This window comes from Somniosus microcephalus, chromosome 14 (genome assembly GCF_052327205.1).
Source record: "Somniosus microcephalus isolate GS21.2 chromosome 14, FLI_Smic_1.0, whole genome shotgun sequence".
Classification (NCBI taxonomy): Eukaryota; Metazoa; Chordata; class Chondrichthyes; order Squaliformes; family Somniosidae; genus Somniosus; species Somniosus microcephalus.
The window spans coordinates 111422138-111448257 of record NC_141000.1 but is presented as its reverse complement, the minus strand read 5'-3'; the positions used below and the strand labels follow the sequence as shown (position 1 = coordinate 111448257).

Genomic DNA, 26120 nt, shown 5'->3' with positions numbered 1-26120 from the left:
TCTAATCATGCATTTCAGTTCTGTTTGTAGCACCTTGCTGTGCACAAATTGGCTGCTGCATCTCCATACATTAGAACAGTGACTAAACATCAAGAAGTACTTCATTGGCCATGAAGTGCTTTGGGATGTTCTGAGGTAATGAATGGCACTATATAAATGCTAGTTCTGTCTATTGCTGTATTACATTAGATACTTCAGGATCTGGATGTCTACAGGGCAGTGGTGTGCAGGAGAAGAACTCGATCCAATGAAAGCCCAGGCAAGGTAGGGCTGCTCCTGCACACCAGTCTTACCATTCCTGGGCTTTCATTGGAATGGGTTCTTCTACTTCTGATGCCTGCTGCTGCTGGGCTTCCATTGTCCTTCGTGTATCAACCTGTGGGAGGAGCCTTTGCGAAATTGGTGACATAGGTCCTGGTTTTACAGGCCTCGAGATTTTTTAAAAGAATTATTATCAATATTTTGTTAAAAAAAGCTTTCATTTATGTAACTTCTTATCACATCTCTCAGATACATCCCAAGGTACTTCACGGACATACATGAATTCCACCGACTGTGGGTTATGTAGGTAAACATGGTAGCTGATTTATACACTGCATGATCATATAAACAGCAAGATAAATGACCAATATTTCTGCAAATGCTGTTTCAGGGAGCAATGTTGGCCAGGACACCAGGAGAACTCTCTTCTCCTTTTCAAATAATACCTAAACATATTGGTGGATAGTGAAGACCCTGTGTCACTATCGGTTCAACGTCTCATCCCAAAGGTAGCACTTCCAATAATGCAGCACACGCTCAGTATTGCGCCCGAGTATTGGCCTAGAGTATTGTAAGGGGTCTTTTTAACGAGCTTGTGGTGTGCGAGATCGATTCTTGATTTCACACTGCTCGTGAGCGGTTTCGAAGCGCTCCCCCCTCACTGATTCTAGACACTGGACTTATTGCCAGACTACCTTGATGTGTTGGCCCAACTTGTGACTCGGAAGACAAATGGATCAGGTGAGACAAGGTAAGTTTTAAAATTAATGGTTTCTTTATTTATAAGGAGAATAAGAACACAGGGAACAAAGAAACAACACAGACAAAATCATTAACATGCCTCCCAATGGGAACTAAAATTTAACACACAAGAATTACTTTGACTATCTTAAAATACATCAATTCATTAGCTGCGGTATAATAAAACGGGGGTGGGGCAAGCGCGCGGTACAACGAAGGATAAATAACACTCCCGATTACAAAACCCTTAATATTAAAACCCTCCCGTCTCTAAAGTATCCCTCTACTAGGTCAGCTAGGTGGAGTTGGGCCTCTATGCTCACCAGGGTTTTAAAACTGTCCTCGACCTTGGTGCTCCTGTAGCTTCCGGGATTCCCGATTGATCTTCCTTCTGGGACGGGCTCCTGAACCCGCTCTCCTGCTCGAACTTGTAGAACCTCCGTGCTCCTCGAACCGTAATCGAACTTCCTAATCGGACCTCTCCACTCGAACCGTTCAACTTAACCTTAACCTCTCGTTGTTCTCTGCCTCCGATCGTACCTTCTGCCCGTCGATTTTCCCCCAACAGTTATACCGTTTCCTTGCCCTTATCTTTGGCGCCAAATCAGGGGTTTTCTTTTGTCAAAGTTTTGGGCCGGCTACTTTGACAAAAGTTGGTACTTTAGTTTAACGACTTTAATCGTGGCTGAAACCAAACTGATGGGTTATGTCCCGTGTCCCGCTGAGTTTGATGCAGATAATAGGTCTTGTCTGTGCTCTGTGATTTCAGTGATGGGTTTACGTTTATCTGGCGATTAACATGACCTTTTCAAGTGCAAGTCCTTTGTTTTTGACTTCGTTACTGCTGCTACCTTTATTACCATATCAATTGCAGTCAGTCTGGAATTTTCCAATCGGTGGTGACTCAGGTTTCTTTAAGGTATTGCAGTGGTATGTCCTTCTGAAATGAGTCATGTGATCTGCCGACTCCATCTTGTGCTCTTAAAAATGTGGCCATTTCAGGGGTTTTAAAATGTAGGCTGTATTTTCCTGGATTTTGCGAATCCTACAGTATGTGCTCGAGTCCTGGGATGGGGAGGTTAACCCCACACCCTTCTGATGAGTGTGCTGCCAACTGAGCCAAGCTGGCACTACAGAGCATATTGTCATAGGCAAGGAACACCTTGTTCCTCAGCTGGTCTATCTTTAATTATCTGCTACGGAATTCGCACTGGTACACTGTCGCTTAATTATATATGTGCTATAATTTCTAGGGGAAATAAAAATAATGGCAGCGGCAGATAAAAGTAGAGCGGCAGTGACATCAATTGAAGACCACTACACAATAACATTGTCACACAATTCACAGGAGGGCATTCCAATAAAGCCATTATTTTGCAGCTGGCAAACGAAATGAATAGCTTTGTGACCAGAAGTAAGTTATATATAGAATAAACAGTATATATATATAGTTATATACAGAATATAATAGACAGCTGGAAGTGAGTAATGAGGCCTTTGTGTAATTGAAGGGCTTAGATGACCCCTTAAAGATAAAAGTGAAGTTAGTTACAATTTTTTGTCAAGAGTTGAATGGCTTATTTAACCAAGGGAATATATATATATATATAATGTTTATTCTATATATAACTATATATATAATGTTTATTCTATATATAACTATATATATAATGTTTATTCTATATATAACTATATATATAATGTTTATTCTATATATAACTATATATATAATGTTTATTCTATGTATAAATATATATATATAATGTTTATTCTATATATAACTATATATATAATGTTTATTCTATATATAACTATATATATAATGTTTATTTCTATATATAACTATATATATATTGGCCCATATTTTCTGATCAGAGGCTTCCTGCGTGCTGGAAAAAATCTACAACTTACCTGAGGGCTCCCGAGGTGTGTACACTTCCATTCCTGGGCCTCTCCAAACTCCAAGTGCGCAGGGCCCACATATCCCGGGGCGTAGGTGGTTCGCAAGCATCCCTGAGATCACGTGGGCCATGGGGAGCCAATAGGAGAAGGGAATCCCCCTTCATACACTTGACAGATAGCCCTGTCAACTATATGAATGGAGATCACCCCAAAAACGCTGTAAAACATTAAATAAATTTAAAAAAAGTCACATTTTTAAAATGAGTTAAAATTACAATAAATTTTAAACAAAAATTTAATTTTTTGAAAAAATAACGTTTTTTACAGGGCTAAAAATAAACTGACCTTTTTAAAAGTATTTCTTAAATTATAAATGAGTGAAAATGCTTTATTTTTTTAAATGTTTTTTCAACTCTTATGCTGGTAAAAGCAGCGGCCTTACGCCTACTTTTAACAGGCGTAAGATTTCTAAGTGTTTTCAGCGGGCGGAGGTTGTGCAGAAAGCCGAACTCTCCGCCCGCAGAGGCCCTTCTCCAGGGCAGGCGGATGATCTGTCAAGAACATTCTTGACAGATCGGAAATGCCGGTTTTCAGCGCATGCGCTTCGCATGCCTGAAACAGGCATTTCCGATGTCCCTACGGGTGTGTACGGGCCTATGTAATTCTATATATAACTATATAATGTTTATTCTATACATAACTATATATATATAATGTTTATTCTATATATAACTTACTTCTGGTCACAAGCTATTCTTTCTGTTTGCCAGCTACAAAATAATGCCTTTATTGGAATGGCCTCCTGTGAATCGTGTTTGCTAAATCATAAGAAGATAAGGAAAGTTAAGAGTTCAAAATGGCCTCTGGCCCATTGAAGCGTGCCGCTCTAATTCTTCCAGTCTATTATCCAACCCTAGGATGGATTTTCTTGATATTTAACCCTGGGAAAACCCAGTTTCCCGGGAGCAAAGGTCAGGAAAAAGGAACGCAAACCTCGATCACCAGGCCTCCATCCCTTGGATGTTGCCCAGGATTTTCGGGGCTTTGTGACAGAGCTTGATCTGTGTCTGCAGTCGGTTCAGGGCATTCTGAGACCTGCAGATGAGGTCGTTCCCAGCCTTATCCTCGAATGGAAGCGTTGGCTGAGCACCTGACGGTAGGAGTGCCCGAAGAACATGGTGCCGGGGCCTGTCCCCAGACAACCAGCAAGGGTCAACCTGAAACGTCAACTCTGTTTCTCTCTCCTAGATGCTGCCTGACGTGTTGAGTATTTCCAGCAGTTTCTGTTTTTATATCAAAGATTTCCAGATAGGGCCAATGTACGAGGTGGAAGTTCCTCCCCCACCCCCGCACCCCTTCCCCGATTCTTCTGGTGGATTTCCATCGACAGCTAGAAGAACCCAGGGTACAGTTTTGGTCTCCGTACCTAAGGAAGGATATACTTGCCTTAGAGGTGGTGCAACGAAGGTTCACGAGATTGATTCCTGGGGTGAGAGGGCTGTCCTCTGAGGAGAGATTGTGTAGAATGGGCCTATACTCTCTGGAGTTTAGAAGAATGAGAGGTGATCTCATTGAAACATATAAGATTCTGAGAGCACTTGACAGGGTAGATGCTGAGAGGTTGTTTCCCTTGGCTGGAGAGTCTAGAACGAGGGGGCATAGTCTCAGGATAAGAGGTTGGCCATTTAGGACTGAGATGAGGAGAAATGTCTTCACTCAGATGGTTGTGAATCTTTGGAATTCTCTACCCCAGAGGACTATGGATGCTGAGTCATTGATTATATTCAAGGCTGATATCGATGGATTTTTGGACTCTCAGGTAACCAAGGGATATGGGGATCGGGTGGAAAAGTGGAGTTGAGGTCAAAGATCAGCCGTGATCTTATTGAATGGCGGAGCAGGTTCGAGGGGTCGTATGGCCTACTCCTGCTCCTATTTCTTATGTTCTAACCCAATGTCGTAGGCTCCACATACGCCTGTCTTTCTTGTCCCTTTCACCGAGGGTAGGTCTTTGCCATGTAACTGACCCTGGGCACGTGTGAGGTCACAAACATGATGGATAGAGGAGGGTATATGGATGCTGTCTATATGGACTTGCGGAAGGCATTTGACTTGCGGAAGGCATTTGATAAGGTTCCACGCATGAGAATATTAGCAAAAATAAAAGCACACAAAATTGGAGGTAACCTCGTGATATGGGTTGGTAATTGGTTGGGAGGTAGGGGACAGAGAGTAGGGGTAAAGGGAACATTCTCTGACTGGCAGGATGTGACAAATGGTGTTCCCCAGATATCTGTATTGGGGCATCAGCGTTTCACCATATATATCAATGACTTGGATGAAGGAATAGAAAGTTGTATACTCAGGTTTGCAGATGACACCAAGTTAGGAGGCACAGTAAGTTATGTAAATGTGAGTAGGAAGTTGCAAACATAGAAACATAGAAACATAGAAGATAGGAGCAGGAGTAGGTCATTCGGCCCCTCAAGCCCGCTCCGCCATTTAATGAGATCATGGCTGATCATCCAAATTCAGTACACTGTCCCTGCTTTCTCCCCATATCCCTTGATCCCTTTAGCCTCAAGAAATATATCCAACTCCTTCTTGAATATATTTAATGAATTGGCCTCAACTGCCCTAGAATGCCACAGGTTCACCACTCTCTGGGTGAAGAAATTCCTCCTCATCTCAGTCCTAAATGGCTTACCCCTTATCCTTAGACTGTGACCCCTGGTTCTGGACTCCCCCGCCATCGGGAACAAAGGGACATAGGCATATTAAATGAGTGAGCAAAACTGTGGCAGAGGGAGTTAAATGTGGGGAAGTGTGAGGTCATCCACTTTGGATTGAAGAAGACAACTCAGAATATTTTTTATATGGCGTGAGACTAGGAGCTGTGAAACTAGGAATAAAGGGATTTGGGTGTCCATGTACACAAATCACTAAAAACTAGCACACAATACAAAACGCAATCAGAAAGGCCAATGGAATGTAGGCCTTTATGTCAATGGGGTTGGAATACAAAAGGGAAGGAAGTTATGTTTAATTTGTACAGCGCCTCGGTCCAACCCCACCTGGGGTACTGTGTTCAGTTTTAGGCACCGCACCTCAGGAAATATATATTGGCCTTGGAGGAGATACAGCACAGATTCACCAAAATGATACCAGAAAGAGTTAAATTATGAGGACAGGTTGCATAAACTTGGGTTGTATTCCCTTGAGTTTAGATGGTTGAGGGGTGATCTAACTGAGATGTTTAAAATGATAGAGATTCGATAGGGCATATACAGAGAAACTATTTCCTCTGATGGGAGAATCCAGAACAAGGGGGCACAATCTTAGAATTAGAGCTCGGCCATTTAGGAGTGAAATCAGGAAGCACTTTTTCATACAAAGGGTAAAGAAAGTCAGGAATTCTCTCCCCAAAAAGCTGTTGAGGCTAGGTCAATTGACATTTTCAAGACTGAGTTCGGTAGGTAAGTGTATCAAGGGATTTGGATCAAAGAAGGGTAAATGGAGTTGAGGTACAGATCAGCCATGATCTGATTGAATGGCGGAACAGGCTCGAGAGGCTGAATGGCCTATACCTGTGCCTATGTTCCAGAGTTTCACATCACATGAGTTTACATTATGATTAATGAGAGCTGTCTTTAAGGCTGCAGAGATTGTGGAGGTATGTGGAAAGAGGAGGTATATGTAAGGCAGGACTGTTTTATTGGATCAACATTATGGGCACTGCATACGGTTCCATTGTGATGGATAGCAGGGAGGATGAGGATCAATAGAAGCTGTAAATCCACAGACACTGGATCCATACACACTGGACCTGCTCTTTGTTGTACTGTATCCCCATTATCAGTAACTCAGTTTAATATGCTTCCCCATATTCAGTGGAACAGCTCCCTGCCCAGTGTAATCAGAGGAAAACCTGCCCCGCAATATCTGTAGCTTCTGAGAGTTCTTACATAGACTTAGTTTAAACTCCTAGTTAATCTTTTATGTTTCTCTTTATATGGAATAATTGCTAAATTGATGTGAGGTGTAGTCGGAGCAGAGGGACTGGGCAAATGTTGGGTGATGGTTTCAGCATTACCTGCAGGAGATGTACAGAGACATTTGCATTAAGCCGCCTTGTTTTTTCATTTCTCTTAAAGTCACGGCATTGAAGCCTGACTTCATCCCAAGTCAAATGGGTGCAGGTGTCACCACACCAATTTTCTCTGCGGTCTCTTTCATCCCTGGCCTAGCCTCTGTTCGCAGCTTGTCTCCCCTTTGCCGGTGTAGAAGCTGACTCGCCTCTCCCTTACTCTATTGATGAACGGTGACTGTTGCTGAATCACAGTTTCTTTTGGTGCCTGTGTCAGCTGTGGCTCAGTGGGTAGCACACTTGCTTCTGGGTCAGAAGGTTGTGGGTTCAGAGTTCCACTCCAGGGACTTGAGCACATAAATCTAGGCTGACATTTGAGTGCGGTGCTGAGGGAGTGCTGCACTTTTGGAGGTGCCGTCTTTTGGATGAGACGTTAAACCGAGGCCCGTCTGCTCTCTCGGGTGGACGTAAAAGATCCCATGGCTACTATTTTGAAGAAGAGCAGGGGAGTTATCCCCGGTGTCCTGGCCAATATTTATCCCTCAATCAACATAACAAAAACTGATTATCTGGTCATTATCACATTGCTGTTTGTGGGAGCTTGCTGTGCGCAAATTAGCTGCCGAGTTTCCCACATTACAACAATGACTACACTCCAGAAGTACTTTGTTGGCTGTAAAGCACTTTGAGTTGTCCGGTGGTTATGAAAGGTGCTATATAAATGCAAGTCTTTCTTCTCTGCTCCACCGCACACAAATTTCCTCAGTGCAGAGCAGGACTACTGTGAAATGTGGGCCTGGTACTGTTTAACGGTCACTTCTTTAAAATGCTTTTTAAGACCTACCTCTTTGACCAAGCTTTTGGCCATCTGCCCTAATATCTCCTTATGTGGCTTGGTGTCAAATTTTGTTTGATAACGCTCCTGTGAAGCACCGTGGGACATTTTACTATGTTATAGGTGCTTTATAAATGCAAGTTGTTGTTGTTATAAGTTAGAATGGCGAATTCAATGTCAAATCAGGTACAGAAAGTTAAAAAAAAGAGAGGGAAAGAAAGACTGAATTAAGTGAGAGAAAAAAAAGACAGAAAGAAAAAGTTAAAAAAATAATTAATTAAATTTTTTTAAAGAAAATCTCCAAGAAGAATTAAAATCTGAAGGAATGAGACTCCACACTTGCAATAGTTAATTTTTAGTGTCAGAGAGGTTGACTGGCAGTAATTAACACTTATCACACCATTAAAAGGGTACTTAGGGGGAAAAGTTTGGCTACTTTGCGCCTCCCGTTAGTGCCCTAAGAGGGCGCTAACGGGGCATAAAGCAGCTAGCGCCCGGGCGCGGCACCGCCAACGTCTCCCGCGAAATTCAGCGGGAGGTTAGCGGCGGTGGTAACCGTTAGCGCCCTGCTGCACCACCGGCAGTGACATTATCGCCATGCGCTGCGCCCCGGCTGCGATCTTCAGTATTGCCCCCTGACTACCGCCGGACGCTATGTCCGACGGAGTCAGGGGGGCCTGCCTGTGGCCGGGACGGCGCTAATTAAAGGCAAGGTGCCGGGCGGCCATTTTTTTGCTGGCCGCCTGCCAGCACCTGCCCCCGTTGCAGTCCCCGGCCTCCTCACCAGCCCCCCCCCACCCCCCGCAGAGTGCCGGCTGCATTCCGTGAACCGGCACTCTGATCCCTGGTGGCCCAGCTGGGCCCCGGGTGGCGTTGCGCAAGGCCCCTCCCCTTTAAGAAGGGGAAAAAGGCCTGCAGTACCCCAAGAGGGAGGCGGGACGCCTCCAGTAGCACCCCGCTTCCCTCTTGGGGCGCTACCGATGAATTTTGGCCGTGGAGGGCGCTAATTTAGCGCCCCAAAGGGGGCGCGACTCAATTTTTCCCCCTTAGACTTGAAACAACTTGATGTAACTTCCTGTGGCAAGTTTTGCTCGTATCTGCCGTGCAAGTACAGGAACTTCATGCCACTCAATGTATTTCAACGGTGAGCCAGACAGCGAGATGCCATTTTCGCGATACTGACGGAGGAGCGGTGCATCTTTGACAGCAACTTTTGGATTTCCGCGTTTAAGCAAGCATCTGCCCTCACCTGAAGTTGTTGTGGCATTTGCACGTAAATAACAGCGAGCGCCATTAGCCTCGCCGTTACTGTGACAGCAACTTTTGGGCCATTGTTTGCACCAAGGAACCATGGTGTTAATTCAATCATGTCCTGGTGTGAGGCTGTTACGAGCAGGCCTGTGTGTTTTAGTCCTTTCGTTTTTCCAATTTAAATCAGCAACTGAGTGGTTTCCACTGACTGAAGTACAATATGTTTGGAAATCTGCCGATTTAGACCCAAAAGTGACATTCCTTTTATGGTGGTGATTGGGGGGTGGGGTTAGATTTCCGCTGTGCACGGTGTATAAAGACATTATTTATAAAGAACGGATTTATGGTTTCATTACACATGGCATACAAAGGAAATCTTCTCTGATGTGATTCTCAGCGCAACACTGATCATTTAAGAAGAAAGACTTGCATTTATATAGCGCCTTTGATGACCTCAAGACATCTCAAAGCGCTTTACAGCCAATGAAATGCTTTTTGAAGTGTAGTCACTGTTGTAATGTAGCAAATGTGGCAGCCAATTTGCGCACAAACAGCAATAATGACCAGATAATCTGTTTTAGTGATGTTGGTTGAGGGACAAATATTGTCCAGGACACCAGGGAGAACTTCCCTGCTCTTCTTCAAAATAGTGCCTTGGGATCTTTTACGTCCACCTGAGAGAGCAGACGGGGCCTCGGTTTAATGTCTCATCCAAAAGACAGCACCTCCGACAGTGCAGCACTCCCTCAGCACTGCACTGGAATGCCAGCCTAGATTTGTGTGCTCAAATCTCTAGGACTGTGAAGCCACAACCTTCTGACCTAGAGGCGAGCGTGCTGCTCACTGAGCCATGGATGAGCCATGGCCGGGGAGTTCCATAACTTGGCGATGTGCGCGCAGTCGTAAAGGTTGAAGGGGCACCTCTGGTAATAGCACTGTCCCGAGAGAAACCTGGCTACATTTAATTTCACTTTACCTTTTGAGAGATTCGGACAATGTTCATAACAGTGCAGGGAAATATTAGTAAATGTGCAACTGAGACTGAGTGTGATAAGTGATAGTTTCTGGGGTTTTTTTTGTTTAATAAGAATTGGGTTCTTACTCACCAGGTCAACCATTATTTATTTAAAAATTCTAGTTCTGCTCATCTCCCACCCACGTGGAAATGACATCAGAGGCAGCCGCTTCCCAGAATGCACTCCTCGTGCATCTCTTAAATTTATCCCCGCCTCCCTGAGTACTCCACTAAATCTCTGCTTCATTTCAACCCGTCAGCATGTCAATTAGTGCCTGCTACACTTCCCCTGGGAAAGACATTTACACACATCACTTTGTTGTACACAGGAGCCTAAACACATCTCGAAGCATCACAAACTCGAAAACCATTCAATTTAACGCTCAAGTATGCTAAAGATTTATCTGTTGCCTTGTACGTCTTCCCTAACCACTGTACTTAGAACGAAAAGGGAGATTTATGCACACATATTTTGTATGGAGGGCGCTTCTTTGATATATTTGATATATCAGAGATATTAATGTGCAAAGCATGTAAGCAGAAAGATCAAGTGTGTCACCCATTACATTATTATTTCCTGTGTTAAACCTACAGGAGGCTGATTCTACTGTAATTTGCTGTACGGCAGCCGAATGCGGTGACGCCACTCAGAAATCCAATGACCTCCAAGTGCCAGGTCATAATGCTAATTTAGTGGCTCAGTCGATAGCGCTTTTGCCTCTGAGTCAGAAGGGTCGTGGGTTCAAGCCACACTCCAAAGACTAGAGCACAGAATCGAGACTGTCACTCCCTGTGCAGTACTGAGGGAGTGCTGGACTGTTGGAGATGCTGTCTTTCGGGTGAAACGTGGATGTAAAAGATCCCATGGCACTATTCAAAGAGGAGCAGAAGAGTTCTCTCCTGGTGTCCTGGGCCAATACTTACCCCTCAAACAACGTCAATAAAAAAAAGATTAACTGGTCTTTATCACATTGCTGTCTGTGGGATCTTGCTGTGTGCAAATTGGCTGCTGCATTTCCTACATTACAACAGTGACTACACTTCAAAAGTATTTAATTAGCTGCAAAGTGCTTTGGGACAGCCTGCGGTCATGAAAGACTCTACATAAATGCAAGTCTTTCTATGAATACAAGTCTTTCTTTACCCTTATGGCTGAGTTGGTGAGTGCACTGTCCAGTCTAGAATTGGGTCTGGTTTTCCTATGTTCTGTGCTGATTTAGTCGACCACATCCAAGGCCACTACAATTGGCTTCAATGCTCCTGGGCTAGAGGGGGGAGGAATTGTTCAGGCTTCTGTGCACTATCTGATGACTTCCTCGGGAAAGTATGTATATGTGTGTGTGTGGGGGGGAGGGGGTGGGGGTGTGTGAACGAGCTCAACCTCAGCTGTCATGCCCTCCACAATTGCCATCGCTCATTGTCAAGCTCCGCCAATTGAAGAAAAGCCATTTGGATGCGATTCTGAAGTCCTGCCCGTGCACATGGAACTGCTCCTTAGCTAAAGTCCTTGCCTTGAAGACACGAGAGGATTAAAACATAAAAAAATGCTACTTTGTAACAGCAAGAAAAAGGGCAAGGAAAATCATTGGGTTTATCAGTGCTATTTCTATCTCTTGGAGAGTTTAAGCCAGTAACCAATTATGGTCTCATGAATTCCTTCTGAGCCATCAGTTTGAATAATGTACCCATTATCCCCTAATTTATGAGGTTGTGGCAGAGCCACCAAGGGGTTCTTATATTGTTGTACATAATTGCCTGTAACAAAGTCAATCGGTATCTGTATTCGTTTGCTGCATGTTAACAGCGCGGTCTCTAAAGGGTTAAGACCAAGCGCGATGACGTCATCACGTGGGTCACGTGATGTTCCCAACGGCGGGAAACGTCATGACGTCATGACGTCAGACTGAGGAGCCTCCCCTCTCAGTCCTCGTGGAGCCAACTTTAAGCAAAGACCTGTGTTTGAGTTCTCCTGTGTTTTTGAATGTTACTTCCACCAGTTTGCATTAAACATCATTTTGGTCAGCTGATTGCCTCGCTCTTAGTAATTTCGTCAGGAATTCACGAATTTCTACAGTGGTGACCCCGATTCTGCGCGGACGATCTTCGCGGAGGAAGCGAGACGCAGTGACATGATGGAGGCCAACGCAGTGGCTTTGAAGCTCCCTCAGTTCTAGGAACAACAGGCGGCCTCCTGGTTTGTGCAAGCGGAGGCTCAGTTCGAGCTCCGGAACGTAGTGCAGGATCAGACCCGTTACCTCTACGTGGTCTCTGCACTCGACAGCTCCACGGCTTCGAGGATCATCAGCCTGCTGGAAAATCCCCCGGCCAACAGCAAGTATGACACCCTTAAGGCGCGGCTTATCCAGGTATTCGGCCTCACAAAGTCAGAACGCGCACGGCGGTTACTCACGCTGCCCGGGTTAGGCGACTCCAAGCCGCCGGAGTTAATGAGCCAGATGCTCACGCTCCTTGGTTCAGAACCGCAGTGTTTCCTATTTCGGGAATTGCTCCTGAGCCAATTGCCCGAGCAGGTGCAGGCAGCCCTCGCGAGGTCGGAAACTGCGGATTGTGTGGCGCTAGCGGCCGAGGCTGATAAAATTTATGCCGTCATGCAACAATACTGCGTTGCCTCGAGGCCTCCCTCCCAGAAAGGCCCCGCCCTGACACCTGCACCATCCGGCTGGTGTTATTACCATGCCCGTTTCGGCCCGAAGGCCAGATGCTGCCATCGTCCCTGCGGGTTCAAGCCTAAAGCAACGAAGAGACACCGGCACCAACCGCGCGATGGGAAGACCGAACCTGAAGTTTGCCCCACGGCCGCGATGGCGATTCCGGGAGGCTACTCTATGTCACCGATTCCATCTCAGGCCGGCGGTTTTTATGCGACACGGGAGCACAGTGTAGCATCCTTCCCGCATCGGTCCTCGACATCCGGACTGGGAGGTGCGGTTGTCCACTCCAAGCTGCCAACAGCGGTGCTATTCGTACATTTGGGAAACGGCGGGCCCAGGTGTGTTTCGGCGGTCAACGCTTCCAATGGGAGCTTATCACCGCCAAGATTGCGCAAGCGATCCTCGGCGCCGACTTTTTATGCACCAACAACTTGTTAGTAGATTTGAAAAATCGTCGACTGATCAACGCCGCCACGTTCAGCTCCATCCCGTGTTTTCAAGGTTCTGCCGCATCGCACGCGGTCTCCTGCGCCTTGCCAGCATCCAACGATTTCACCCGCCTCCTTGGGGAATTCCCAGAGTTACCAGCCCACCTTCTCTGCAACGACCGCCAAGCATGGGGTGGAGCACCATATTATGGCGACCGGCTCCCCAGTTTACGCACGGGCTCGGCGATTGGAACCTCGCAGCCGCGAAGGCAGAGTTCACCGCAATGGAGCGGTTGGGGATTATTCGCCAGTCGAATAGTCCCTGGTCCTTGCCGCTCCATATCGTCCCTAAACCCGGTGGCGGATGGCGGCCCTGCGGTGACTACCGACGGCTCAACGAGGTCACAACTCCTGATCGGTATCCCATACCACACATTCAGGATTTCTCCGCGCATTTGGCCGGGAATTCGATTTTTTCCAAAGTCGACCTCGTCCGTGGGTACCATCAGGTGCCTGTGCACCCCCAGGACGTCCCAATGATGGCGGTTATTACCCCTTTCGGCCTATTTGAGTTTCTCCGAATGCCATTCGGGCTCAAGAATGCGGCACAGGCGTTTCAGCGCCTTATGGATTCGGTACTGCGGGACCTTAAGTTTTTATTTGTGTACCTCGATGATATTCTAATCGCCAGCGCCACTAAAGAGGAACACATCGCTCATCTGCGCTTACTCTTTCGCCGCCTCCATCAGCATGGCCTGATAATCAACCCGGCCAAATGTCAGTTCGGGCTGCAGCAGTTCGACTTTTTGGGCCACCGCATCACTTCGGAGGGGGCGTTGACACTTCCGTCAAAGGTGGAGACGATCGCAGCATTTCCGCGGCCGCAGTCCGTCAAGGCCCTCCAGGAGTTCCTGGGTATGGTGAATTTTTATCATCGGTTTGTGCCCAGGGCCGCACAACTAATGCAGCCACTCTACGAGGCTCTCAGAGGAAAGCCGGGAAAGGGACCCGTGGTTTGGACGCCGGAGATGGATTGTGCCTTTGGGGACACGAAGGCCGCTCTCGCGAACGCAACGATGCTGGCACACCCACTGCCTGGCGCCACCATCACCCTCACGACCGACGCTTCTGATTTCGCGATAGGAGCCGTGCAAGAGCAGTAGGTCAACGGTGCGTGGCAACCACTGGCGTTTTTTAGTCGCCAACTGCGCCGTAACGAGCGCAAGTACAGCACGTTCGACAGGGAGTTGTTGCCATTGTTTCTGGCTATCCGCCATTTTCATTTTCTTTTGGAAGGGCGCCATTTCACCGCGTTTGTGGACCACAAACCGCTGACGTTTGCTATGGCCAAGACTACCGAACCGTGGTCGGCTCGGCAGCAGCGGCAACTCACCTTTATTTCAGAGTTCACCACAGACATCCGTCATGTGGCCGGCAAGGACAACGTGGTGGCCGATTGCCTCTCGCGCGCGGCCGTCCAGGCCGTCCAGGCCGTCCAGCTGGGAATAGATTATTCACACATGGCTGCCGACCAAGCAGCTGACCCCGAAACTCAAGCTTTCCGTACCGACTCCTCCTGCCTTCAGCTGGCAGACGTACATTTCCACTCAGTGGGCACCTCTTTGCTCTGCGACGTCTCCATGGGGCCTCCCCGCCCGATCGTTCCGGTTTCCTGGCGTCACAAAGTTTTTGACGCCATACACGGACTTTCACATCCTGGCGTGAGGGCGTCTCACAAGTTACTGGCATCCAAATTCGTCTGGAGAGGGATGCGCAAGGACGTTCGTGACTGGGCTAATACCTGCGTCGTTTGCCAACGAGCCAAGGTGCAACATCATGTTAAAGCCCCCTTGGCCACCTTCGAAGTGCCGGAACGCTGTTTTGACCACGTCAACGTCGACCTCGTTGGGCCACTTCCACCGTCACACGGTTTCACTCACCTCTTGACTATGGTCGACCGCACTGCGAGATGGCCGGAGGCGGTTCCGCTGATGTCCACTACCTCCGCGGATGTCGCCACGGCTTTTATTTCCTCGTGGGTGGCACGGTTCGGCGTCCCATCGGATATTTCATCCGACCGCGGCCCACAATTCACGTCCGAGCTTTGGAATGCTGTGGCTATCAGTTTGGGCACCAAGCTTCATCACACCACGGCCTTCCACCCGCAGGCCAACGGGTTATGTGAGCGCTTTCATCGGTCGTTGAAGGCGGCGCTCAGAGCCAGCCTCCAGGGCACCGCATGGGTAGACAGGCTGCCTTGGGTTATGCTTGGTTTGCGTACGGCACCAAAAGAAGACCTGCAGTCGTCTGCCGCGGAACTGGTGTACGGCCAGACACTCCGGGTGCCAGGCGAGTTCCTGCCGTCACCAACGCAGCCGTGGTCCGCAACCGAGCAACTCGTCGCCCACCGGGACGCTGCCCGGATGTTCCAGCCGATTCTGACGTCACATCGCGGTCTTCCGGCCTCCCACATTCCAGTGGAGCTAATGCGGGCCAAGTTAGTTTTTGTTCGTCACGATGCCCATCGCAGTCCACTCAAGCCTTCTTACGCGGGGCCTTGCCGAGTATTGCGGGCGGGTGCCAAGAGTTTTTTGGTCGACATCGGCGGCAAACCTGACCACATTTCAGTGGACCGCCTCAAGCCCGCGCACCTGGACCTCGAACAGCCAGTTGAAACCGCACAGCCACCGCGTCATGGTCGGCCGCCCGTCGCTGCCACGCCCGGCCAGATCGTTCCACCTGCCAGTTCATCAACTGCCCAGCACTTTCCTCTCCGGGAATATAGGAGTCGTTCGAACAGGCTTGTCCGACCTCCTCTTCGATTGACTACCGTTGTTAAGGACAATTCTGGGGGGGCGCATGTGGCAGAGCCACCAAGGGGTTCTTATATTATTGTACATAATTGCCTGTAACAAAGTCAATCGGTATCTGTATTTGTTTGCTGCATGTTAACAGCCTAAAGGGCTAAGACCAAGCGCGATGATGTCATCACGTGGGTCACGTGACGTTCCCAACGGCGGGAAACGTGATGACGTCATGACGTCAGACTGAGGAGCCTCCCCTCTCAGTCCTCGTGGAGCCAGCTTTAAGCAAAGACCTGTGTTTGAGTTCTCCTGTGTTTTTGAATGTTACTTCCACCAGTTTGCATTAAACATCGTTTTGGTCAGCTGATTGCCTCGCTCTTAGTAATTTCGTCAGGAATTCATGAATTCCTACAAGGTCATATTCCTTCTGTCGATTCTCCATTGGAGATGCAGTTTAATGAGGTTATCGAATAAATACTTTGCGGGTATATGTCTGCACTATTGGATGCTGATAATGAACTTTTGAACAAATCCAACTAAATACGATTAATAAATCAATTATATAATGTTTGGTCGAGTTGCTGGTCGAATTATCTAATTCAGTGGGACCCCCAAAGTGCTTTGGTTTGTATTGTGGTTCCTGAATTTATAGTGCTGACTTCCTTTCCACACTCCGTCTAGGTTCGGATCGAATTGAGTGTACCCGGAGTGATCCGAACCTCATCAGAGCCCATCCATATTTGAGTCAAATCATTTTAATAGGCACAGTGTCAGCTGCGGTTCAGTGGGTAGCACTCTCACCTCTGAGTCAGGAGGTTGTGGGTTCAAGTATCCACTCCAGGTACTTGAGCACATAAATCTAGGCCGACACTCCAGTGCGGTGCTGAGGGAGTGCTGCACTGTCGGAGGTGCCGTCTTTCAGATGAGATGTTAAACTGAGGCCCCGTCTGCTCTCTCAGGTGGATGTAAAAGATCCCACGGCACTATTTCGAAGAAGAGCAGGGGAGTTCTCCCCGGTGTCCTGGCCAATATTTATCCCTCAATCAACATCACAAAAACAGATGATCTGGTCATTATCACATTGCTGTTTGTGGGAGCTTGCTGTGCGCAAATTGGCTGCTACGTTTCCCACATTACAACAGTGACTACGCTTCAAAAAGTACTTCATTGGCTGTAAAGTGCTTTGAGACGTCTGGTGATCGTGAAAGGTGCTATATAAATGCAAGTCTTTCTTTTCTTCCTTCCTTGGTGCAGGCCCAACCCTTCGACAGGACATTGCACCTGGAAGCCAGGGAACAAAGTTAACCGTAGCTGCAGAAAGGCCTGCAATGTGGTAATGGGTGCTGGCTTCGGCGGGGAGGGGGTGCTGTCTGGCTGTTTGCCACCAGTAACATCTTTCTGGTTGCACGGAAAAAAGAGGAGAGTTACCTTTTCGGCCTTCCACGTACTTGTTGCCTCTACGTCTCATTTCTCCTGATCCTTTGACAAGCAGAGAGCTAGGAAAATACAGTGGAAGACATCATGACGTCAGCTGAGCCTCCCTTCCATAAGATTTCAATGCTTGTGCCTGTTACATGTTCCGCTCTCTCGAAGGAATCCCCACAAGTACATGGGCAATGCAAAGAGGACTGAGACCCAGCAACACAGGCCTCTGTGCCTTTTCCCCTGGCTTGCATTCGCAAAATAAACATTCCCATTGACACTGTGATTTAAAATGCTTATTTTTTTGGTGATAAAACCATTTTCAGCTGTATTAATCAAACTGCACCAAGTTGCCCCTTTTAAATATATCAAGGAATACCTTTTAAAGCAAATTTTTTTAACAGCTGTCATATTTAAAACGCTGCCCGATTGCACTGGTTCGTAGCAGATTTTGCGTTTGCCGATGTGCAAATGAGTTTGACCAGGAACTTGGGCGGGGGTGGGTGTAGTGTCCAAGGATCAATAATACTCAGACTGCAGGAGAACAATAAAACAGGTATTTACTGAAGAGTAATTCAAGACTGAAATACAGAAGCCTGCTGTGGCTTTATATACAGGGGTGGTCACTGCCGGTACTGCAGTATAGAATCAGTTCTTCTCTTAAAGGCACATACACAACAGTGGGGGTGGGGTGGGGTGGGCGATGATGGGGCGGGGATGGGGTGGGGTGGGCGGTGGTGGGGTGGGGGCGGGATGGGGCGGGGGTGGGGTGGGCGGGGGTGGGGGTAGGATGGGTGGGCGGGGTTGGGGCGGGGATGGGGTGGGGTGGGCGATGGTGGGGTGGGGTGGGCGATGGTGGGGTGGGCGGGGGTGGGGTGGGGTGGGCGATGGTGGGGTGGGCGGGGGTGGGGTGGGGTGGGCGGGGGGTGGCGTGGGCGATGGTGGGGTGGGCGGTGGTGGCGTGGCGTGGGGTGGGGTGGGCGGGGGTGGGGTGGGGTGGGCGATGGTGGGGTGGGCGGGGGTGGGGTGGGGGCGGGATGGGGCGGGGGCAGGATGGGTGGGGGTGGGCAGGGATGGGGCGGGGGTGGGGTGGGCGATGGTGGGGTGGGGGTGGGGCGGGGGTAGGATGGGTGGGCGGGGTTGGGGCGGGGATGGGGTGGGGTGGGTGATGGCGATGGTGGGCGGGGGTGGTGTGGGGTGGGGTGGGCGGGGGTGGTGTGGGGTGGGGTGGGCAATGGTGGGGTGGGCGGGGGTGGGGTGGGGTGGGCGATGGTGGGGTGGGGCGGGGGTGGGGTGGGGTGGGCGATGGTGGGGTGGGGTGGGGCAGGGGTAGGATGAGCGGGGTGGGCGGGGGAAACACTTATCAAAACGGGCACAATTTTGGGCACACTTTGCACCAGAATCGCTGATTGCGTCCAAAGCAGAAACTCTACCCCATCATAAAAATATTATATATATATTTTGAAAGAAAATAATTGGACTTCGACAGATGGAGTAATAGTCAGATAATGGTAATGAGGCTGATTGACGTTTGTTGGACTGAACTGTGGTCAGTCTGGCTGTGTCATTCAAAGAGGTATGGTTGCATAATAGCAAACGTTGGTTTGCCTCTCTCTGTTGCTGTGGCAACACTACAAGGAAGCAATTTGTTCATTAGACCATGCAGGTGTTGCTATGGAAGTATAGCAAAGAAGTTCATTGGCCTATCCTAATTTGGCCCCATTCGGTGACTTTGGATGGTGCCGTGCACTCTGACACTGTCCTCTCATCTCAGAGATCCAGCCCAGACTAATGAGATGAAAGTCTCGTCTAGCTACGAGCTGGAAAGATGCAAAGTAAACTAAGCTAAGTCCGAGTGGGAACAGCACAAAGCTTTCCAAAATTAGGCACAGAGCTGGCAGTGTCAGGCACTGGTGCAGCAATGGATGCACTTCTGAGTATGGATAGGTTACAGAAGCACTGCTGGGCAGAGTAGAGGAAGCTTTTCTCAGAAGATTTTCTAGACTTGATCGTTTCTTTTATTTGTTTTTTTATGGGATGTGGGCGTCGCTGGCAAGGCCAGCATTTATTGCCCATTCCTAATTGCTCTTGAGAAGGTGGTGGTGAGCCGCCTTCTTGAACCGCTGCAGTCCGTGTGGTGAGGGTACTCCCACAGTGCTGTTAGAGAGGGAGTTCCAGGATTTTGACCCAGCAACGATGAAGGATCGGCGACATACTTCTAAGTCAGGATGGTGTGTGACTTGGAGGGGAACTTGGAGGTGGTGGTGTTCCCATGTGCCTGCTGCCCTTGTCCTTCTAGGTGGCAGAGGTCGCGGGTTTGGGAGGTGCTGCCGAAGAAGCCTTGGCGAGTTGCTGCAGTGCATCTGGGAGTGTTTGATGCTGAAAGTGGATTCCCAGCACTGTCAGCCCTCACCTGATAAACCACCCCACTTCCCTCCCCTATCACCACCAATACTTTGGGCTGGATTTCCCTCTTCCTGCACCTACAGGGTTGGGGGATGGGGGGGCGGGGACTTAGGCCAACTGCTGCAACCCTGCCATGACCCTATCCTGGTCCCCTGGGCCGGGTATTATTAAGCATTCGTGGCGGGTGCCTGATAGGATTCCTGCAAGAAAGTGGAAGCCCGCAAGCTAATCCCGAGGGGAAAATGCTAGCGTTGCTGCAGCAGAACCACCACTGCAGCATCATAAGAGGTGGAAGCCACAATAAAAGGGCAAAGTAGCCCTGAGGGCATCAACAGTTGTGCCACTGAAGGCCTAGACTGAAGCCTATTGCAGGCATGTCCGGGGGGTGCAAAATGGAGGGAGCGGATGATGCTCCAATGCCCATTGCCTCCATTTGGGATCTTCAAAGCTTGCCTCCCACTACACTGGGAACTACTGCCAAGGTTAATTGTGTGGTTGGGAGGAATCATAGAATCATAGAATAGTACAGCACAGAGGAGGCCATTCAGCCCATCGAGTCTGCGCCAGCTACTTCAAAGACCAATCCAGTTAGTCCCACTCCCCCACTCTTTCCCCATATTCCTGCAATTTTTTCTCCTTCAAGTATTTATCCAAATCCCCTTTGAAGGCCACTATTGAATCTGCTTCCACCACCCTATGAGACAGCACATTCCAAATCCTAACCACTCGCTGCGCAAAAATGTTTTTCCTCATGTCGCCTCTGGTTCTTCTGCCAATCACCTTAAAGCTGTGCCCTTTCGATATGAACTATTCAGCCATTGGAAACAGTTTCTCTTTATTTAAATCCTTCATGAGTTTAAACACCTCTATCAAATCTCCTCTTAGTCTTCTCTGCTCCAAAGAGAACAACCCCAGCTTCCCCAGTCTATCCACGTAACTGTAATTCCTCATCCCTGGAACCATCTTCTGTAAATCTCTTCTGCGCCCTCTCCAAAGCTTTCACATCCTTCCTAAAGTGTGATGCCCAGAATTGGACACAATCGTCTAGCTGGGGCCAAACTAGTGTTTTAAAGGAGAATTGTTTTTTCTTTATTCATTCACGGGCTGTGGGCGTTGCTGGCAAGGCCAGCATTTATTGTCTATCCCTAATTGCTCTTGAGAGGGTGGTGGTGGTGAGCCACCTTCTTGAGCCGTTGCAGTCCGTGTGGTGAAGGTACTCCCACAGTGCTGTTAGGGAGGGAGTTCCAGGATTTTGACCCAGCGACGATGAAGGATTGGCGATATACTTCTAAGTCAGGATGGTGTGTGACTTGGAGGGGAACTTGCAGGTGGTGATGTTCCCATGCGCCTGCTGCCCTTGTCCTTCTAGGTGGTAGAGGTCGTGGGTTAGGGAGGTGCTGCCAAAGAAGCCTTGGCGAGTTGCTGCAGTGCATCTTGTAGATGGTACACACTGCAGCCACGGTGCGCCGGTGGTGGAGGGAGTGAATGTTTAAGGTGGTGGATGGGGTGCCGATCAAGCGAGCTGCTTTGCCCTGGATGGTGTTGAGCTTCTTGAGTGTTGTTGGAGCTGCACTCACCCAGGCAAGTGGAGTGTATTCCATCACACTCCTGACTTGTGCCTTGTAGGTGGCGGAAAGGCTTTGGGGAGTCAGGAGGTGAGACACTAACCGCAGAATGCCCAGCCTCTGACCTGCTCTTATAGCCACAGTATTTATGTGGCTGGTCCAGTTAAGTTTCTGGTTAATGGTGACCCCCCAGGATGTTGATGGTGAGGGATTCGACAATGGTAATGTCACTGAATGTCAAGGGGCAGTGGTTAGACTCTCGCTTGTTGAAGAAAATCTTTGCCTGGCACTTGTGAGGCGCGAAAGTTACTTGACACTTATCAGCCCAAGCCTGGATGGTGTCCAGGTCCTCCTGCATGCGGGCATGGACTGCTTCATTATCTGAGGAATTGCGAATGGAATTGAACACTGTGCAATCATCAGTGGGCATCCCCATTTCTGACCTTATGATGGAGGGAAGGTCATTGATGAAGCAGCTGAAGATGGTTGGGCCAAGGACACTGCCTTGAGGAACTCCTGCAGCGATGTCCTGGGGCTGAGATGATTGGCCTCCAACAGCCACAACCATCTTCCTTTGTGCTAGGTATGACTCCAGCCAGTGGAGAGTTTTTCCCCTGAGTCCCATTGACTTCAATTTTACTAATGTGAGCCAGGAACCTGCACCCTCATAAGTATTTGAATGCTGCAGGCAGGACAGGCAGGGCTGTGGCCAATTGTAGAATCAGAGAAACTTAGAGCACGGAAGGAGGCCATTCGGCCCGTCTTGCCTGTGCCGGCTCTTTGAAAGAGCAGTCGCGCTTCATCCGGCAGCATTGGGGGAGGCGGGGGGTTGGGGGAAGGGAAATTCAGGTTGGGGTGAATGCGACAGTCCTCCCCATCCATTTCTGCTCAATTCTGGGCGGGACGGCAGTGTGAGAGCTATTGTTGCTTTCAGTAGCGTAGCGATTTGATCAAGGGTGATAAAGCCTACATTGTTTTGTTAAGAAATCCAGTGCAGGACATCTGCTAGCTTGAAAAGAGCAGGGGAGAAGGCAGGATAAATCCAGGAGCAAAGGTCACGTGATTCCAAGTTGCAAACTAGGATGGGAAATCATGGCAGGTTGCACAGATTCCATGAAGCAGACAAGCAAACAGCTGGATATTACAAGCCCGAGATCAAAAGGATCTTCCTTGCTGCCTGGGCCCTGACAACCAGAGTAAACTAACAAGCTGTCAAGCCCATAACTGCTCGCTGTAAGGTTCTGGTGCTGCAATTCCCTTCAAAGCTCCCACAACGACAAACTTAATGACAGAATAGCTGCAGCTATCAGAGGCTTTTTTTCCCTCCCATTACTCTTTTGAGCCATCTGGTTCATGCCGAGGCACAGGTTCCTGGCCACCGCCATACCACGCCACCGCCTCCCCTCACCGCCCCCCCCTCCCCCGCCGACCCCGATAGCTTACCAATTACTCAGTTGGTAGCACTACAGGATTTCAGATGTGTAAAAGGCTGACACTTTAATCAGCGCCGAAGAAGCTGCATTGCTCTTGCAGACGTGCTGGCCCATGGACGAGACGATAAACTCAGATGTGCTTGGTCCTAGGGCTCAGCTGGATGTTAATGACCTCATGGTAGAACACGAAGAGGAGCCGCGAATTCTCCTGGCCAATAATCTTCTCTCAAACAACACCGCACCACCAAAAAGAGATTAACTGGTCATTCACCTCCTCTCGTTGCTTTTTGCGGGATCTTGCTGTGCACAAAATGGCTGCCGCACAGAACAATTGCAGTTCAAAGTAATTTGTGAAGTGCTCTGGGATGCTGCTTGAGAGACAGGATAAGGTGCTATATAAATGCAAATCTTTCTTGTGGCTACTGCTTAGGTTTGAGCCTGGACAGTGAGTGCCAGTAGGCTATTCAACCATGGTGTGAGACAGCAGAGCCCAACCTTGCTATTCCCAGCAGAGGGCCAGTCAAGAGCAGGAACTCTGGCTGAAATTTTCCTTCCATAACCCAGAGACAATAAATACATCCATAAGATACAATGCCCATCATCCCCATTGACAATGAATCCTCATTATGAATGCAAGCAATCATGGGCATCTCTGCTGCCCGTGTCCTAACTCGCACCAAGTCCCGTTCACCCATCACTCCTGTGCTCACTGACCCACATTGGCTCCCAGTTAAGCAGCGCCTCGATTTCAAAATTCTCATTCTTGTTTTCTAATCCCTCTATGGACTCGCCCCTCCCTATCTCTGTAATCTCCTCCAGCCTCACAACCGTCAGTGATATCTGCGCTCCTCTAATTCTGGCCTCTTGCACATCCCCGACTTTAATCGCTCAACCAGTGGCGGTCGTGCCTTCAGCTGCTAAGTCCCGAAGCTCTGGAATTCCCTCCCTAAACCTCCCCGCCTCTCCACCTCTCTCTCTCCTCCTTTAATACGCGCCTTAAAACCTACCTCTCATCTGCCCATATATCTCCTTATGTGGCTCGGTGTCATATTTTGTATTTTTCTGCTCCTGTGAAGAACCTTGGGGCATTTTACTACTCTAAGGGCGCTATGTAAATACAAGTTGTTGTTGTATCGGGGAGTGAAAAGGTGGAAACAAGCCATTTTTGGTGAATGTGTTATAAGGTGATGATATGCAGTTGGGATTTGCAAATAGTGAGAGTGAAGTTTAAGCAGGTTACATGGTCATCGATTTAAGTGGAAAACAGTGTCGGTTCAAGTACATTTCCTGACGGACCCCTGATTAATAGTTGTGAAGTGCCTCGGGATGTTTTTCTCCATTGAAAGTACTACGTTAATGCAAGTTGTTGCGATTGCGAGGAGATGAATTTCTAATCATCACGGCCCAATATTTGCACCCTCTGAGGAAGTTGCACGTTTAACTCAGCCCTTCACCGAGACTCAGGTTGACAAAAGTGTGCTTTTTTTGTTTTGTTTTTTGCAGTCCCTGCCATGATCACATCATACCCAAACACCACCTTGGCAACTCAGGGCCAGAAGAAAGAGGTCAGCTGCACCGCACATGGAGAGAAGCCCATCATTGTCCGCTGGGAAAAAGAAGACACCATAATCGACCCGGAGCGCATGTTCCGTTACATTGTGTCCACCAAGGAGATAGGAGATGAGGTGCTTTCCACATTGCAGGTATTGATTACAGCATCTACAAAGAAAGGCCAGCTTCATTTTCTCGCTTGCGAACACAAAAACTTACGAAAGTGAGGGGCAGGAAAAGACCAGCTGGTCCATCAAGCCTGCTGCATATCATGATGGCCAGACACTAAATTTCTCCTCCTCTCCCCTCTGGTTCTTTTGCCAATTACTTTAAATCTGTGTCCTCTGGTTACCGACCCTCTTGCCAGTGGAAACAGTTCCTCCCTATTTACTCTATCCGAACCCCTCATAATTCTGAACACCTCTATTAAATCTCCCGTTAACCTTCTCTGCTCTAAGGAGAACCATCCCAGCTTCTTGAGTCAAGGTGAGCCCCAATCCCACAATATTTTGCCCCTTTTCTCCACAATCCTCATTAAAATTGGTAGACCTTCTGTATCGATGAGATAACACACCAGTAAATTGTAACAAGGACATGGTGTGATTGACTGCTGAGTGTTCGCTGTGCCTTTAAGTGTACATTACGCCTTTAAGAACCACAAGTAAAACTAGCCTCATCCAGTCCTCAATAGAAAACTGCCTCAAACAGTCCTAAATTGGTAGTAATTTGGGAGCATTCTCTTGGAGACACCCAAGTGAAAGCTGAATAGAAATGCTCCACTCAGACGAAGGGGAAGGGCAGGGTTTTTTTTTAACAGTAGTTATATAGTTGAAGCCGAGAGAGTCATCTACCTATCCAAATTGCGTCTGTACGAATGTAGGAATATATGATTGTAGAAAATTATGCTGATTGGCCTATGTCTGGGGTATTCGAGTTTTTCTGTGGGCCACACAGTGCATACTACGGACCCTTGGCACCACCGTGAAAGTTCAAATGCCTGTTCCTTTAATTTGCATATATTCCTCGTTACTGGTTTAGAATTTATCCTGCAATGAGGCAACAGCTTTAGGAACATCCCTTTTCCAAACCTGCAAGCCCACAAACTCTCAAACTGGACAAGCCACAAAATGAGAAATATAACTTCAAAGAGGGCTGCGTTGCCTGGGTTACGAGGGCCGGATGGCTAGGGCTCAGTTTGGACAGCTCTGCTTTATGATAACCATGTGATATTATCAGGCATGAGGTCACATCAACAGAATCAATTCACAAACACATAAAACTGCCACATTGGTTTATGCTTCTGCTTCGCGTAATATATTAATCATTTTTTTCCCCGTCTCCCATATGCCTACTTCATATCAATTTTTAAATTATTTTACCTGCCTGTTCCTGCTCCTCCTGCCATCCTCCTCACTGCCTATTATCACTCCCAGGGCCTGGCCTCGATCTCACCCTCACTATCAGCCCAGACGCACGTCTTGTTCTGAGTATTGTTTTCCATCTTTAACTTTTAAATGATTTCAGTGATTTTCTTTCACCCTCCACCCCACTCCGACTATATTACTTTTGTTTCACCTTAACCCTCCACCTTGCCCTGCGGCCTCTAACCTGGCGTTATTCTGCAGCCATCTCCCTTAGTAATCGTCAGCAATGTCAAGGGAGATTTAGTTACACCACAGAAAGCAGTATAGGTTGTGGTGTAAGTGACATGGCAAGAAGGGTGGAAGTAGAGGGCACACATAGAAGG

General features: G+C 48.3%; 1 protein-coding gene across 1 annotated transcript in view; it reads left to right on the top strand.

Moving 5' to 3' along the window:
• Nucleotides 1-26120, top strand: part of LOC147107845 (cell adhesion molecule DSCAM) — a 745787-nt gene that overhangs the window by 551697 nt on the left and 167970 nt on the right. Inside the window, exon 12 of the mRNA XM_086007196.1 lies at nt 24326-24525. Coding sequence (XP_085863322.1) covers nt 24326-24525 — 200 coding nt within the window. The remainder of the gene's footprint in view (nt 1-24325; nt 24526-26120) is intronic.